General features: G+C 42.0%; 1 protein-coding gene across 5 annotated transcripts in view; it reads right to left on the reverse strand.

The window, feature by feature from the left end:
- ITPR2 (inositol 1,4,5-trisphosphate receptor type 2) overlaps positions 1–17,889 on the reverse strand; it is a 467,841-nt gene that overhangs the window by 256,721 nt on the left and 193,231 nt on the right. For all 5 annotated transcript variants that reach the window (XR_011030536.1, XM_068277594.1, XM_068277593.1 and 2 more), the window contains 4 exons: positions 9,962–10,149; positions 4,839–4,977; positions 3,306–3,363; positions 2,264–2,429 (listed from right to left, as the gene is read on the reverse strand). Coding sequence is in view for 4 of the 5 variants with exons in the window: in XM_068277594.1 (XP_068133695.1) it covers positions 2,264–2,429; positions 3,306–3,363; positions 4,839–4,977; positions 9,962–10,149 (551 nt within the window). In the remaining variant the exon portion in view is untranslated. The remainder of the gene's footprint in view (positions 1–2,263; positions 2,430–3,305; positions 3,364–4,838; positions 4,978–9,961; positions 10,150–17,889) is intronic.

The following is a 17,889-nucleotide window of genomic DNA, read 5'->3' on the forward strand; positions in this document are numbered from 1 at the left end:
AGCTGGCTACCTATACTGGATTACCTATTCTTGGCTACCTATACTGGGGGGACCTATACTGAGTGCAACTAGACCTGGCTAACCTATACTGCGGGCGCCCATACCTTGCTCCGGGGGGGGGGGGGGGGGGGAGGCCAATTTTTACACCCTTGCTTTAAAAGATAAGCAACAGCATAATAGCCTTTACAGAAAAACATTTTATTTTGTTACAGCGGATACATATCCTGCAATAAATCTGCGGTGTGTCTACTTCCTTATTTTGTGGAAGCACACACAGGGTTAACATCCTGTGTTTACAAATAAGCTGCTCTGCCAAGGACTGCTGAGATCCCTGAGCTGACACAGCTGATACATCAAATTACAGTTGTGATTAGTCACAAATGATGGGGAAACACATAGGGTGTATTTCTCTCTGTTTTTCTTCAATCATGTGCAAGAGTTCAGGTCCACTTTAACAAAATAAAACATTTAAAAAAAATAACAAGGAGAATAAACATCCACTGAGCTCCTGTGAATCCCATAGACAATAATAGTTGGTGCGCATGACAGGGTAGGGGATCATGTGATGCTCAAGCCTAACACTATTCAAATTGTAAGCTCAGCATTGCCCTATAGGGGGAAGCACTATATGTAGGATATGACTGCTACACTCGCTTCCCTTCATGCAATATGGGAGAATGATGTCTACATGTTTCATAGGGAAAATGATGACTATGTTTTAGGGGGAGATGATGGCTCTGTGCGCGTCCGAGAGAGTTCGCCGCCGGGAGACTTGGGCGCAGGATACAGCCAGTATGGCGTATCCTGCTGCTGCACAAGTTCTCGGCGGCGTTAAATACTATTCCCCCTCCAGGTCCACTTGGATGGTGGGGAATTATGTAATTCGGCGTCCAGCTGTTGCGGGAAGGCGAATTACAGTGTTTTAAAAGTAACTTCAGCTTCGTCTTCTGATGGCGCCGAAGTTACTGACTGTCCGCCGCTAAAGCTGTAATTCCCATTACGGTCTATGGTGGCGCCAGCTGCGCCCAAGTCTCCTGCGTTGCATTTGCGGTGTTCGCTCCATGCTATATGGGGGAGATGATGGATATATGTTTCATGGAGGCCATGATTGCTATATGTTTTATGGGCTTATTATGTATTTATACAAATATATGACGGCTACATAGTATTACATGGGGGAAATAATAGGTACAATTGCTATTATTATTTATTTATTTATTTATAAAGCCCCAACATATTACACAGCACTGGACAATGAATACATACAATGGTAGGTGGAAATCTGGGAGGGGTGCAGCAGCATGGGGTGGAAATATCAGGAACTCAGTTTTGTCTAGGTTAAAGAGGAGCTGTCAGCCATACTATCTCAGAAAGAAAAAACACATATATAAGTAGATAAATACTTGCTATACTTATATAATATACAGTATGTATAGCACTGTCCACGTTTTAATTTTTGTGATTTTTCTACAGTAAAAAAAGAGAAAATCCTTCTTAGCATTTCTCATTTTAACTGTGGCTATTTTTAAGCCAATCCTGATGTAATTTCCTCCCTTACTCTCATCTGCCTGATTTGCCCGCCCTTCACAATATAAAGTGCATTGTCTCAGCATAAAAAATATTGGCCAATCAGAGAGGAACAGAGGTGTGGGAGGGGACAACAGGAGGAAAAAAGGCTTCAGCCAATCCGGCTGCATTAGTTAAGTCTGAGGGGAAGTAGAGAAGCAAAAAAGGACAACCCAGCATGCCCTGCAACTTCCTTTTTGTGTACCAAATTTTGTGTGTACCAAATAAGAGTCAGGTAAACTGGGGAATGATCATTTATCAACAAGAAAAGTAATAGTGATTTTAACCTTTGGATTGCCTGGTTAGCATCCTTATTACTTGTTTACCAGATAAAAATAAACAATTGATTTTTGATTTCGTGCCTGGCAGTTAGCTTCAGGAACCTAGCGGACATCCAGGAGGAAATAGTTGAAAGGTATGAGGAGACCTTGCCTATGGTGGTGGATGAGAGATCAGGGGTAAATAAAGGTGGCATTTGAAGCTAGGGGAATGCTATAGTTTCATGTTATATGGGGGAAATAATGTTTGCAGTATATATGGAAAACATGGTGGCTGCACTTGGTTTGGGTAGACATTGGCGTCATGCAATTTTATAGGTCAGACAGACTATTGCCAAGTCCATTTAGGAGGACACTCTAGACAGCAGTCAGTACAGATAAGGAATCCATTTTGTGACAGCACACAAGTTACCTCATACCTGTTTGAAGGCCTGCAGTACCTCTGCCCTCTGGCTGAAATGTTTGAAGAGCAGCTGGAGGGCGCCAGAGAGCAGAGGCGGGTAGTCGTGCATGATAAGATGGATAAGAACCCGCAGGAAGGTTCTACCACCCTCATCATCCAGCTCCACAGGATTCTTCTCTTTGCTGAAATAAATACGGGAAAGCAATCAGCAGCTTGCATTATTGTCCACATCGTGTGTGTGTGTGTGTGTGTGTGTGTGTGTGTGTGTGTGTGTGTGTGTGTGTGTGTGTGTGTGTGTGTGTGTGTGTGTGTGTGTATGTGCGTGTGTGTGTATGTGCGTGTGTGTGTGTGTGTATGTGCGTGTATGTGCGTGCATGCGTGCGTGTTTTGAAAAACTGGTTTCTAATGAAGCAAAAGCTTGAAAACTATCAACAGAATAATCACCCAACAGTCACATCAGTCACGTATCAATAGGGGGTGCAGAGGCTGTGACAGCACCGGGGCCCTTGGGAAAGAGGGGCTCTCCCTCAACCCAAGTATAAGCTCTTTATTGATCCTGTGCTGGTAATAATCACTTCTAAAGATGCTTTGAGTAGTAGTAATCATTAGCAAACTGTTCCCCATCCCCGTCTTGCATCTCTGACACTGTGGTTGTCCTTGGCATGTTTTGGTGCGCCGTATCAATTGTTATGTATAGAGTGCTTGGAGGGCCCCAATGTAAAACTTGCACTGGGGCCCACAGCTCTTTAGCTACATCACTGAATCACATCACACCACAAAGAACAGTGAGCTCTTCAAATTTGTATGTGGATTGGATAGAAATTTTCCAACATGTCCAATAATTTTCAATCCACTGGAAGTTACAGATTATAATGTGAATGCAGCAGAATATTTCAGGAAGATAATCAAATCTTCTGAAAATGAACCGATTCAATCAAACTGTATAGAATAGTGTGTTATTTTTTATTTATTTAAGATCAATGCAGTTATAGTTAATATTCAGTCCCCCTGTCTTCTTTGTAATTATTTCTACACTGATAAGCAAACCTTCAGCTCACCTTCCAGCAAACATGGTCTCCGCTCGTGCCGCTATTTCATCAATGTCAGGAACAACGGCTGAAAAACAGAATATGGATTAATAAAGGCAAACTGGAGAACATCCAGAATAGGGACCCATAAAAGTTTAACTTAAAATGAATCTTGCCATAAGTGAGATGATGCTACAGACCTGCAGAGCAAGAGTGCCCCACCTTCATATACAGTCATGGCTGCCCCAAGATACCACTGTTTAGCCTATCTGGGAGAAAAATGCCACTGCTAATGCATTGCATACCCCTGGATAATGTGCCCCAATGTCATTCCAGTTTAAAATCCAACCCCATTTGTCCTCCTGCATGACGTGCAACCCCATTAAGTCGCCCTATTTAACAGATGTCCCCATCCTGTTTCCCTGTATAAGGGGCACCCCAGTGTAAATAGTGCTGCCATTCTGTCCCCCACAAATAAACTTCTTCCCATCCAATATGCAGAGCTGTGCCAGGAAAAAGTGAAACAGCTACCTGTCCTATTGCCCAAACAGAATAACGTACTGCAGCATCGCTGCATCAGTTGGGTGCCAGGTAGTCCCATTAATGGTAAAATATTGGTAATTAAATTACTGATATTTTACTATGTACTACCCCTACACCTATTCTAACAGTAACCCTCCACTCTAAGTGCCTAACCCTAACTCCCCATACCTAATACCCAACCGTAATCCTATTTGTGGGGGCCTAACCCTAACGTCCCCCTGTACGTGCCTAAAAAGAGGACCCCTCACCTAATGTCCAACCCTAACCTCAACCCCATACGTGCCCTAAAAGAAGATCCCTTACCTAATGCCTAACTCTAACCTCCCCCCTTACGTGCCTTAAAAGAAGGCCCTTTACCTAATGTCTAACACTAGCCCCCTCTGTAAGTGCCTAACCTTAACGCTCCCTGTAACTGTCTAATGCTAACCCAAAATCGGGCACCCAAATGACCAATAGTTGTAGCTGATCAGCCATTAAATTCTATGTAGTAGCCAATCGACTACTAGCCACAACAGACACTCAAATGACCACCTGTGCACCCGATAACCGAAAACGAACACAGGTATTAATTAGACATCTGCCATTTGCGGAGCCCAATTGAACTGATCTGCAAATATGGTAAGGAGCTCCCATGCTGGTTCCCTCATTTGTAATTTCATCACATTAGATCGGCCAGACACATAAGGGACATGGATACTTGATCAATTAGCTGGTAGAAAAAGGTACCTATGCCCATTTTACGCTTCTCCGCATATCTCCGGGAGGAAGGGGAAGCTAGAACAATAACAGGAATGGAGGTTGGGGCTAGGCCATAATATGTTGGCGCTTTATAAATACAATAAATAAGAAAATAATAAGCTGCCAGGTGTCATTATGCAAACATTTCCTACAATATATATTACTTTGCGGCCCTTAGGGTGCTACCAAAGCACCATTCCCATAGATGGGTAAGCAGCCACAAATCACCACTATACTAAATCTCTGCTAACGCTGTTAGAATGTTCCAACAAGGCCACTCACTGGAAAGAGTCGGGGAGTCCGGAGGAGTGGTGGTTGACGTTGTTGAGTTGTCGACTGTGCCCCCATTATCCCCAAACTCCTTCTTGTAGATGGAGAGCATGTAGGATATCCTATAATCCAACCGTACACTCAGGATAAACTGCAATAAAGACACAATGTATAATGACTGCAATAAAAATTAACTGTATAATGCAAATCCTCTGACTTCAAAGAATTAACATTGCCTAGGAAAGTTTTTGAAAAGTTAAAATTTTTAATATGTATAATTATTACCTTTAGTAACAACAACAAGATTTTGCACTTTTGTCTATCTTTCAGTTTTGATAGCAATATTTCATCTTTATCATCTACAACCAGCAGGTGGAGCTCCCATTAAATGGCATAGTGGATAGATTATCATTTGGCATCTGCATCAGCACAGAGGTCAGAACAAGGTCACAAGGGGAGAGGAGGGGCAACCATCACTAAAGTCCTCCATCTCCCTCCTGCTTCATTGGACCCGCCGGGGTAATGCAGATAGAATATCAGCAAAGTTTTCACAGAATAAGTAAAGCTGCTACTAGCGCAACATTACTTGTTTTTTTTCCACTCGTATTTATGTTGAACTTTATGTGCACATTAAACTGGACTTCTATGTATTCAGTTTACTGTCTAATTAAAAATGTTTTGCTCTAGAGATGATGATGCACTTAAAGATATCTAGATTAATGTCCCAAGAAACAATTGTTTGTGATTATTTTAGGAAAGTTCGCTGATCAGATGTGCTGCTCAGCTATCTGTTCTATGAAAAGACAAATAAAAGGAACTACCATAGTGGTCTGGTGAGGGAGATCCAATGTGGCAAATCATTAGAGTGTTGGAGGACACAGGTACTCGCTCTAGATTATTACCATGCACAAAGGAAAGTTTTGTATGCATAAGTCAGAGGAGAAATATGAGAGCTGACTTTTTCTTCTAAAGAGAGGAATTTGGCAAATCCATGAAGCATCCTGGATCTCATGAGTGAACTTACCAGAGGCCTTGACTTCCCTAACTGGCAAGTACCAAGTCACCTCTTCCTGCTGTCCACATAGCCGATGAGATCTGAACTACCGTATTTTTCGGACTATAAGACGCTCCGGACTATAAGACGCACCTAGTTTCAGAGGACAAAAACTATGGAAAAAAAATAAAAAATGAAACCTGGTGCGTCTATAGTGCAGGGGCATCTTATGATCCATTTCCCCCCAAGCTGTCTATCTAAACTACACTGTCCAGCTAAACTAACCCCAGCTGACCCCACAACCTACATTAACCCCAGCTGACCCCACAACCTACACTAGCCCCTGCTGACCCCACAACCTACACTAGCCCCTGCTGACTCCACAACCTACACTAGCCCCTGCTGCCTCCACAACCTACACTAAGCTACACTGACCCCACAACCCACACTAAGCTACACTGACACTGACCTCACAACCCACACTAAGCTACACTGACCTCACAACCCACACTAAGCTACACTGACACTGACCTCACAACCCACACTAAGCTACACTGACCCCACAACCCACACTAAGCTACACTGACCCCACAACCCACACTAAGCTACACTGACACTACAACCCACACTAAGCTACACTGACCCCACAACCCACACTAAGCTAAACTGACCTCACAACCCACACTAAGCTACACTGACACTGACCCCACAACCCACACTAAGCTACCCTGACCCCACAACCCACACTAAATACAATTCTTCCACCATTTATCATACTTGCAGTGGCTGCAGGTCTGGAACCATGGAGTCTCCAGGTCCTCTGCAGGATCGGGCCAGGTCTCTCATTAGGCCGCGGAGAACTGCTGCAGTGTTAGAGCAGGAGCCAGGAGCTGGACTTGAAACTGCCCACATGGTGCGCCCCCGATCACACGTGGAAGCCCGAGCGAAGGTGAGAGGCAGCCCAGCAGGAAAATCGATCCGGCGGATGGGCGGAGAAGCTGTCACAGGCAGCCGCAGTGGAGCCAGAGCCATTGAGAGTGCCGCTCATCAGTCCTACAGGATCGGCCGGTGTTCCGACAAAATTACCCCGGTCGCTGGGGGAGAAGTAGTCACAGCGGCAATGGAACCAGAGCAGATGCAGGCAAGGTGCGCCAGCCAGCACTGGGTATCCGGAGGAGTACCGCTCTACAACTCCGCAGTATCGGTCAGTCCAGGTCACCGGCGGAAACCAGTCACAGCGGCGGATGTAGTGCGCCAGCGTGCACAGGGCGTCCGGGGAGTGCGTTCAGCAGCCCAGCAGGATTACTCGGTCTCCGGTGAAGCAACGGCAGTGGAGCCAAAGCCGATGCAGACGAGGTGCGCCAGCGAGCACAGGGCGTCCAGGAGAGTGCCGCTCATCAGTCCTACACGATCGTCCGGTCGCCGGGGGAGAAGTAATCACAGCTGCAGGTGAGGTGCCCAGCGAGCAGAGGGCATCTGGGGGGGGAGGGTGTCTAGTACCGTTCATCCCTCTAAGTGCAGATTTGGATGAGAGCTGGAGACCTACGCCGCCATCTTAAGTAGGCTGCAGCTGAGAATCCTGCGATAAAAGCTGAAGCCATAAATCTCACACTGGATGGCACATGGAAGCAGGATGCGAGACTCGGAGGCCGCGGCTGGATAAGTGAGGGCTTCCGTAGCGTCCTGCACCTGCTTGTGGGAGACACCTGGCCGAACATTCGGAGTATAAGACGCAGAGACTTTTTCCTCCCAATTTTTAGGGGAGAAAAAGTGCGTCTTATAGTCCGAAAAATACGGTATATCAAAAATCTCATGGGCTAAAGTCATCAGGAATGGCAGAGCAGAGCTCAAAGCCAAGTTAAAGGACACGAGGTGAAAATAAACTAATGACATAAGCACTTGTATCTATCCTCCTCCTCCAAAAAATGACTTTTTAAGATATTCCACAGTTTTATTTTATATTTACATTACATCTACATTTCAAGTTTTTACTGTTGTATTGTTTTTGCTCAATGACACATTCATTTAAGCATGCCAGAGCTAAAATCGATTAACTTTTGACCCTTTTTATCTCTTTCCTGCTCTCAGAAGCAATTGTCTGCTAGGAAAGTGTTTTATAGTTGTAATTTTTTATCAGTGAAGGTCACACTGTAGTCTGACACAGTCCTGACCCAGACGGGAACTGCCACTTACATAACTGATGTTTACCTCTTTCAGGCAGAGAGAGAGAAAAAAGGAACACAACAGAGTTATTTGTGTGCTAGGCACTGTACATACACATGTCTATCTAAGCATGTCACATGTCACTTCAGGTATGCTTTAAGTAGTGGTGTAGGAAAATGTATAAGTAAATGTGCCATCCACTTAGACCTGGATTAGATACAGTATCTCTCTTCTTCCTTGCACTAGAATTCATGGTGATCTAGCTAAAGCACAAAACTGAAGACCTCTATGCACTGTGGTCCTGAGATGTCAGAGATACATGGGTGTGCACAGTAAACAGACTGGAGTGTGAGAAAGGTTCGGGCAGTCATGCAGCAGCATCTAAATTTCAGCAGTAGTTTACATTTACTCCAACCCCTAACAGATTGTCTTTATAGGTTGCATTATACTTGGGTTGAATTTGTTCAGCACATTCGATAACTGATTAAAATTGCCAGTGATTAACTGACCCTCAACATTTCTGATCAATACAATACCAACGGATTTTGGGCAGTTTATTGATTGAAAGGATGATCAGGCTTGGCAGTACATTTTTGCTAAGTGGGTGGCGAGAGATACAGGAGGAGATTATTGGCCACACAGTGGTGTATCTCATCAATCAGTACAGCAATAGTTATATAATCAACTCCCAGATTTCTGCTTAAAATCTTGAGATCAGGTGAAGAAAAGTGGTTAATCGATCAATACTACCTGATCAGTAATTTGCTGGATCAGGATAGAGGAAATATCTTGCACTCACTAATGGATCAAATCCAGTATGTCTGAGGCCTCACACTACATTCGAGTCTGATTTTTTTTATACGATCTGATTTTTTATTCCAATTAAAGGAAGTAGCAGCACGCAGTACTTTTTTTTAACCGGGATAAAAAAAAATCGGATCTTATACAAAAAAATCGGAATCGCATGTAGTGTTCAAGAGGCCTGCATCAGCAGGGTGAGAGAGATGATGCCCTCTATGTACTATGCAATACAATCAGGAGCTGGCACAGCCGAAGTAATACTTTATTGGTTCCATAAAAAAAATCAAATTATCAAATGCCAATGTTTTCGCAGCCATGTAGGGCCCCTTTATGAAGGCAATCTGTCAGCCGCTTTTGTCTCCTGCAGTAGTGGGAGACAGGCTCCTCTATACACTGGAGGTAGGTGATGTGTGTTCAGCTGAATTTTCTGGCTCAGACCATCAGCAACCTGATCAATCACTTGCTGGACCGGGCTATTGTTGACCTGATCAATCACTTATTGGACCAGGCTGTTACTGCCCTAATCTATTACTTTCTGGATTGGGCTGTTAGGATGCTCATATAGAATTATCTGCCAATTGTTCCCACTTCCATGTAATAGGAGGGCCAACTGATTTTGAGTCATATGAACAGTTTCTGTAGGTAAGCTCTCATACTATGTGGGTATAATTGGACAATCATTGGCCAATCAAAATTGGATATGTGTACACACCTTTAATCACATAATCAGGCTGTTACTGACCTGATGAAGATTAATCATTAGCTGTATTGTGTTATTACTGAACTGATCAATCACTTGCTGCATCAGGCTGGCACTGACCTGCCCAATACTGGCCCGACCAATCACTTGCTGGATCAGGCTGTTACTGGCCAGACCAATCACTTGCTGGATCAGGCTGTTACTGGCCAGACCAATCACGTTCTGCATCAGGCTGACACTGACGTGCCTAATCACTTGCTGGGTCAGGCTGTTACTGAAATAATCATTTGCTGTATTGAGCTGTCAATGACCTAACCAATCATTTGCTGGATCAGGCTGTTACTGAAATAATCAATCACTTACTGAACCAGGCTGTCACTGACCTGATCAATCACCTGCTGAATCGGCTGTTACTGTTCTAATGTATGGCTAGCTTTAATAAACTGTAATGCAACAATAGCAGAGTATGGTCTCTACCTGTAAGATTTCTATGATTTTGAGTTTGGTGTCCATAACGGTGATATCTTCACTGTCTATGATATGCTTGTTGGCGTGCAGACCAGGCTGTGCATCTGGGATCACCAGAGGAAGGACGGACCCCCGACTCAGGACCATCTGAGTCATCATCTCTCCAACACCATGGATGGTCCTCATGACATTATTACCTGCAACAGGGACACACAATGACACACATTAGATCAAGTGACAGTCCACTTTTAATTGAGAAAAGCAAGTCTCTATGACAGCTGTGCACATTGCAGGGATATTTGTGTAGATTCTCCCTGCCTGAGTTGTGTAGATAAGGAGACAGGGCACTGCACTGAGCTTTTGTCAGAAAGTGCTAAATGGGTGGGTTTGCCTAGCTTACACAGAGGAATCAGCTAGGTTTGCTTAAGGGGAACTCCATTAAGTGTAAATGGTGTGGGCTTTCCTTAGGAATAAGATTTCAGTTAAGAGGAACTGTATTAAAAAACATAATTACAATTTCAATTTTTTTCCAATATTCATTTTTAAATTATTTAGTCAGTATTTGCCCATTGTAAAATTACTGTAAAAGTGAGTATTCTGAGTAATTTCCTGCATTCCACTATGTGTCACTGCAGTGCTTTTTTAATGATGCCTTTTAAAAATTGTAATTAAAACATCAGCTAAACAAATTTTAACCACTTTTTCCACCACTACAGTATATCTACGTCCTCTAGCAAAAGCACAGCTGTGCATGATTGGGCTGGCCGCTGTGCAAAACCTCTGCAGCACTAAATGGTAAAGGGAATACAAGTTCCCTGAGCCAATAAGATTGATTTTTACCATAAAAAAATACTTTTATTTTCTCAGTTCATAGTGAAAAATACACACTGTAGCATTATTTCAGAATTCAATTTTCTCACCATAAATTGTTAGGAACATAATTTAATATTTGTGAAAAATGGTAGAAATTGCCAAACAAAATGTGTGTTTTTTATTTCAAGTAGTGCTTTTTATTTTTAAACTGGAATTGGAAAAACTGAGAAACAAATGTGTTTTTTTTCTATTTTTTTCCTCTTTTTTCCCATTAAAATACATAGAAAACAAAATTGTTCAAGGAAAAAAAATGCCATAGGATGAAAGCCTAGTTAGTCTTGAAAAAAAAAACTACATATATTTCATGTAGGTGTCATAAGTAGGGATAACGTTATTGCTGATTAAATAGGGACATCGTTAAAATGTCAAAACGGCTCTGTTCTATAAGGGGAAAACAAATTCTGAATGCAAAGTGGTTAACCACTCTCTAGGGAATTTACCTATTTAGAAAGGTCAGGAAAAAAACAGAGAAACAGATAATTTGCAATAAAACTGAGATGGGAAAATATAGGCTTTTCCAACCCCTCAAAAGCTCCTTACTGCATCCTGCCTTGTAGCTGTTTTCCCCCTTTTTAGCTGCGACTGAAACCAATCCCCCATACAGTGTTCTCTCGCACAGCAGTGCACAGCAGCTCTGGCTGGTCATGCATGGGAACTGCACATGCCCAGAATGCGCTCAACCTTGCCTGTTACACACCTAGCCGTACAGGAGCGAGTACAGAACCAGTGTGCGGATAGAGAGTGTATATGCCCTGGAGATCCAGCAGCAAGATGAAGAAAAAGCTGGACACAATAAGGAGCGTGGAGGGTCAGAAGAGCCTATAGATCATGGATTTAAGTACAGGCACTCCCCTGCTTACAAACAGTTACACTTCATACATACAAAGTTGTCTTCACGTAAAAAATATATGGTTTCTTTTTGTTATTACACTATTGTATAAACTGTTTTAAGTAGGAGTTAGGATCTGTTTTCTACATAAAACCCACCCCAGAGGGAAGAAGTGACATCATGTGTCACTTGTCGTCTCTCTTTCTCCCCTCCACAGCAACGGATGCATCGCTAAGCTGCAGCCTAGTGATGTGTCTGTACAGAGACAGGCCCTGAACTAAGTGAGCAAGCCTGATCCCTGCTTGTTGACAGTCTTCTTATATGTGCAAGAGGCTTAAAATAGGCATTGGCATACATCATGCTCCTTAAGAATCACCTTTGACTTGTATAGAAAGAGTAGTGAAGATAGCTTTGGAAAAGACCTGAAAATTCTGTTTAGATGTAAAAAGATTTCCGGTAAAAGCAGAGAGCCAATTACTCTGAATCCAACTTGGCAAGTAAAGCACATAACAGGGCTACTGAGTCATCTCAAATAATAGATTTGCAGTTATAGCCAACAGGTATCATCCAGATGTGCCCCCCCACTAACCTTTGCACCAATGCAGAGGATGGAATTAGGTCAGGTGAGTATAAGACATGCTCCCCGATCACAACGCTGCAAGTGGAACCACTCCATAGAGTTCCATTTCTGCAGAGATTTGCCGATTTCTCGATGATCAACGAACGTTGCAAAAGTGCTGCAAGTGGGTCTCAGGCCTTATTTATCCACGAAACATGCATTTATCTGCCATTTTGCTTGTTTTTAAACTGTGGACAACTTTGACAAAAGGTCATTTTAAGCATCTTGTAAGAACTATTAGACGGTGGGACAGCAATGTACAAATCTGAAAAGGGGGCCATTGAGAAGTGTTATACCTGGAGGGTAAGTGAAAGTAAAGGGTAAATGAAAGTAGATAGAGGTAATAAAATACAGTTTTCCATAGTGCTGTATGGCAATTCTAAAGCTCTCACACTGCTGAGGTCCGCATACAGAATAAACACTGGCTGGGGATTATTAGCTAAATATAAACTAGAAATCTCTCATTTTCAGCTTAATTCCCGCATGGAAAACAGCAAGTGATTATAGCCCGAGAGCGCAGGCAGCCACTAATCACCTGAACACCTCATACACACAAATAACACTCAGGCAACTATTTCCGTGCACAGAAAGGTGGTTTCACCGCTTCCTCCTTCTCTTATGTGAAAACTTCAACTCTAAGTCCAGTGAAGCCATATAGGTTATATATTATAGGGCTGGTTGAGGTGAGATAATATTAGAACCTCTGTGATGTAGGTTTTATTGCTGTCTGAATCCTTTGTTTGCTTTCCCAATAACTTTTGCTATTTTAAATCTATCCAACATAAAATTAAAGGAGGTGAAAATAAACTGATGAGAAAAACAATTGTATCTATCCTCCTCCTAAAAATAACTTTTTTAGATATCCCATAGTTTCATTTCTCATTTAAATCTAGTTTTTAAGTTTTTACTGTTTCATTGTCTCTGCTCAATGACACCTTCACTGAAGTATGCTGGAGCTCAAATCTATGAATTGTTGACCTTTTTTTTTATCTCTTTCCTGCCCTCAAAAGCCATCTGTTGACAGGGAAGTATTTTATGGCTTTAATTACTTAATTTAATTACTTATCAGTGAGTGTTATGCTATAGTCTGACCCAGTCTGACCCGGCCAGAAACTATCACTTGCATACCTAATGTTTAACTCTTTCAGATTGAGAAATAGAAAAAGGAACAAGGCATAGTTATGTGTGTGCTTCGCACTATACATACACATATCTATCTCATCATGTCACATGTCACCTCAGTTGCATACCCACATAATATTATTTATATAGCACGGACATCTTCCGTAGCGCTTTGAGTACATAATCATGTCACTAATACCTTCATTCAGAGGAGCTTACAAGCTAACCCCTATCATAGTCTAGGGCCAATTTTAGGTGGAAGCCAATGTAATTTACCTGTATGTGTTAAAGATGGGGGAAGAAAACTGAGTAACCGGAGGAAACCCACGCAGACATGGGGAGAACATACAAACTCTGTGCAGATAGTGCCCTGGGATTTTGTCCGAGTACCTAGTGCTGTAAGGCGAGAGTGTGATCTTCTATGCCACCTTGCTGCATACATAAGTATATGTCTAAACCATAAAGAAGGCTTGAAAAAGACAAGAATAAAAAACCGAGAGCCCAGTATGGTGTAGTATTTCAGACAATGTAGAAATAATAAAAGAATATGATGATCGTGCTCACAAACCGAGATTACCACACAGGCAACCACTGGAAAGACAGGTGGGGAGAATTATAACCTGACCCCACTCAGGTAATAAGAAGTCGCTCTCTGTAGACAGGAAATCCATAAAAAAGATCCTGGAAGATCTTTCAGCATATGTTCTCCATTCATGTTACAATCTTACACTTTGGGGTAAATTCATAAAATGCTGTGTGAAAGAAAAATCTTGTTGGGAAAATATCGCATTCGGTATTTTAGACTAATGTGCTAATTCAGTGATCTGCAAACTTAGCTCTTCAGCTGTTAAGGAACTACAAGTCCCACAATGCGTTTGCCTTTATGACTGTGGCTGTCAGACTCTTGCAATGCATTGTGGGACTTGTAGTTCCTTGACAGCTGGAGAGCCATGTTTGCAGATCACTGTGCTAATTCATTAAAATTTTCACAGGTGCGATAGAAATGTGGTAAATTACCAAAGCCCATTGACAAAGACCTTTGCGGTAACAGATCGTTACAAGCTGTTCCGTGCAGTGAGGACATTGTGAGGCATCCAAACATCCCTTTAGATGTACACGTTTTGCTATACTGCCTCTGCTTGCTCTGATTATGCTATGAAACTGTCTATTAATATTTCTTAACACTCTATTTAATTGCCACAGCTTAGATTAACTTCCAAGAAACTTTACACATGTCTTGCTTGGGTGATTTTCCCCAGTTGCTTCCAACAGGAACCCAAGAGGTTAAACCAGACAGTATTCAGGGGATGCCTTTTTTGTTCAGATCTCCCTCTGTTGCTGCCTGGGGGGTTTAAAAGCTTGTCCTGCAGGCAAAGACTGCGGGTCCTACCAGATTCCACCATTCAGACTTGCAGGAGAACAGGGGCTGTTTCCATTGGCTCCCTGCTCCTGTCAGTCACAGCTGCCCCTGCTTCTACCTGTGAGTCACGCTCCCACAGTCTACTCTCCGCGTTGTTTCCGACACTTCAAAGCAGACGGTAATGCTTTGTCCCATTACCGCTTGTTCTCTGCTTTTTGAATCGGCATTTACTGACATGTGTTGAGGTAATTACCGCACAAATCGGTAATTTACCTCACTGCTCTGTAATTTCAGCTTTTCATGCGATAAAAGGGTTTATGAATTGACATTTTCCCAAGTGTTCGGTAAAGTCAGATGTTTTCTGCATTACCGAATGCAGTAATGCTTTATGAATCGACCCCAATGGTCACTCAAAAGCTTCAACGTAATACAAAGTAACTAGTTGATGGCCTGATTTGGTCAGAGACTGCAAGTCATATATATCATCTTACACTACCTGTGCTCACTGTAAACGCACCTGGGACAAACCTTGAGGTGTCAATTAATCTTATATTTAATCTTTCTGCATAATAAATCAAATTGCTAATTTCCTCCCCATGAAAGAAACACCTCACTTAGGAGCACAACCAAAGTCATTGACAATGGGATTATTATAGTCGATAATACCCCTGAGGAGAATGGACAAGATTCGCAAAGCTTTTTCACCCGTTTTCACCTTAACCATGTTACTTTTTTAAGCTCCCAAAGAGCAAAAATATAATATAATTAAAGGGGAACTTCAGCCTAAACAAACATACTGTCATCAAGTTACATTAGTTATGTTAATTAGAATAGATTGGTAATATAATCTCTTACCCACCCTGTTTTAAAAAAACAGGCAAATGTTTGTGATTCATGGGGGCTGCCATCTTTGTCATGGGGGCAGCCATCTTTTTGGTTGAAAGGAGGTGACAAGGAGCAGGAGACACAGTTTCAACTGTCCTGTGTCCTGATAACCCCTCCCAGCTGCACACGCTAGGCTTCAAATGTCAAATTCAAAATGTAAAAAAAAAAAATTGCACCAAAACAGCAGAATGAGAACAACAAAATCAGAAATCTCATCATGCTTTGCACAGCATCAGGGGAAAAAAGCCCGGGCAGTTTTCTTCTGTGCAGCTAAAAATGAGGCTTGTATAAGAAAAACAGTTCTGATGCTGTGAAACTGTTAAAGAAACACCAAGCCTTTTCAGTGCTGCTGAGTCAATTTTCAGTCCGGAGGTTCACTTTAAGGTAAGAAAAATAATTTTGAAATGAAGTTAATCAGGAACAACTTACTTTGAATGATTTTTTTTTTTTACTTGTAAATGTGTTTAAAGGTTATTTTTTATCACTCAGGTGATAAATAAGTCCTTTATGAGAAGTTCTGTGAATAGAGCCCATTGTGTTGGACAGAGCTGTCCAATTCACAATAAGATTTTGGCAGGAGTTTGCAAGAAGCTGCAGATTTACTTTCTTTTACCTTGAGGTTGTCAACCCTATACAGGTTGAGAGAAGCAACCAATCAAGTTCCGCAGCAATATTTCCAGTGTCTCTACTCAGCCATTCACAACAATTGGGCTTCTCTTTTCCTCAGGATCAGCAACTTGCAGACAATGGCTTGCATTTTGCAGTGTGCCAACGTCTGTGTTTTGTCATTTACAGATTACGTCCAAAATCCTTTCACAAATATTCCTTGGAGATTCCAGATCCCTGATCACCTGCCACTGAAAACTCTTCCAACCACATCTTTAAAGACTGGGGAAGTTACTTGGCTTTCCAATCTAAGATTAAGCTCTTCTCAAATGTATTGGTAATCCTGTACCAAGTTCAAGATGTATCCCAATTCTCAAAAACTTCCCAGGCAGGTCTTCCACTTCAACTTCTACTATTATAGTAGACAACAATTAAGAACTAGAGATGAAGGTAATTTTGGACACCAAAAGGTCAGCAGAGCATCTACAGTATTTCATCAAGTGAAAGGACTTTGACAAAGAAGAAAAATGCCTGTTGCCTGTCTTAACCTCTGCCAGGAATAAGACACCGTCCACACCATTTTCTGCATGTTCTTGCTAGTGGTGACCCATAAAAGGAGCATGGCAATGACACAGCAAGAAGTGACTGAGGAGACATAGGGAGGTTAAGCTGGGAGGATTGACCAGGAGCAGAGTGAATTAGAGCAGCAATATTACACCAGGAAGTAGCTGGTTCACAATTGAGGCTTGTGTGCAGCTACTGCATGTAAAAAATGGAAGGTGCTGCATGAAGTTTCAGAAGCAAAAATAATATGTTATGACATGTTTTTGATGAGGGGTTTTTAAACACGTGAAGAACATCAGTCAATAGTGCAGTTTAACCACTTCAGGACCACAGTCTTTCTACCCCTTAAGGACCAGGCACTTTTTTTCCATTCAGACCACTGCAGCTTTTTAACGGTTTATTGCTCGCTCATACAACCTACCACCTAAATGAATTTTACCTCCTTTTCTTGTCACTAATAAAGCTTTCTTTTGGTGCTATTTGATTGCTCCTGCGATTTTTACTTTTTATTATATTCATCAAAAAAGACATGAATTTTGGCAAAAAATGATTTTTTTAACTTTCTGTGCTGACATTTTTCAAATAAAGTAACATTTCTGTATACATGCAGCGCGAAAAATGTGGACAAACATGTTTTTGATTAAAAAAAACCCATTCAGTGTATATTTATTGGTTTGGGTAAAAGTTATAGCGTTTACAAACTATGGTGCCAAAAGTGAATTTTCCCATTTTCAAGCATCTCTGACTTTTCTGCGCACCTGTCAGGTTTCATGAGGGGCTAAAATTCCAGGATAGTACAAATACCCCCCAAATGACCCCATTTTGGAAAGAAGACATCCCAAAGTATTCAGTGAGAGGCGTGGTGAGTTCATAGAAGATTTTATTTTTTGTCACAAGTTAGCGGAAAATGACACTTTCTGACAAAAAAAAGAAGAAAAAAAAAGTTTCCATTTCTTCTAACTTGCGACAAAAAAAAATGAAATCTGCCACGGACTCACTATGCTCCTCTCTGAATACCTTGAAGTGTCTACTTTCCAAAATGGGGTCATTTGTGGGGTGTGTTCACTGTCCTGGCAATT

This window comes from Hyperolius riggenbachi, chromosome 3 (genome assembly GCF_040937935.1).
Source record: "Hyperolius riggenbachi isolate aHypRig1 chromosome 3, aHypRig1.pri, whole genome shotgun sequence".
NCBI classification, from domain to species: Eukaryota; Metazoa; Chordata; class Amphibia; order Anura; family Hyperoliidae; genus Hyperolius; species Hyperolius riggenbachi.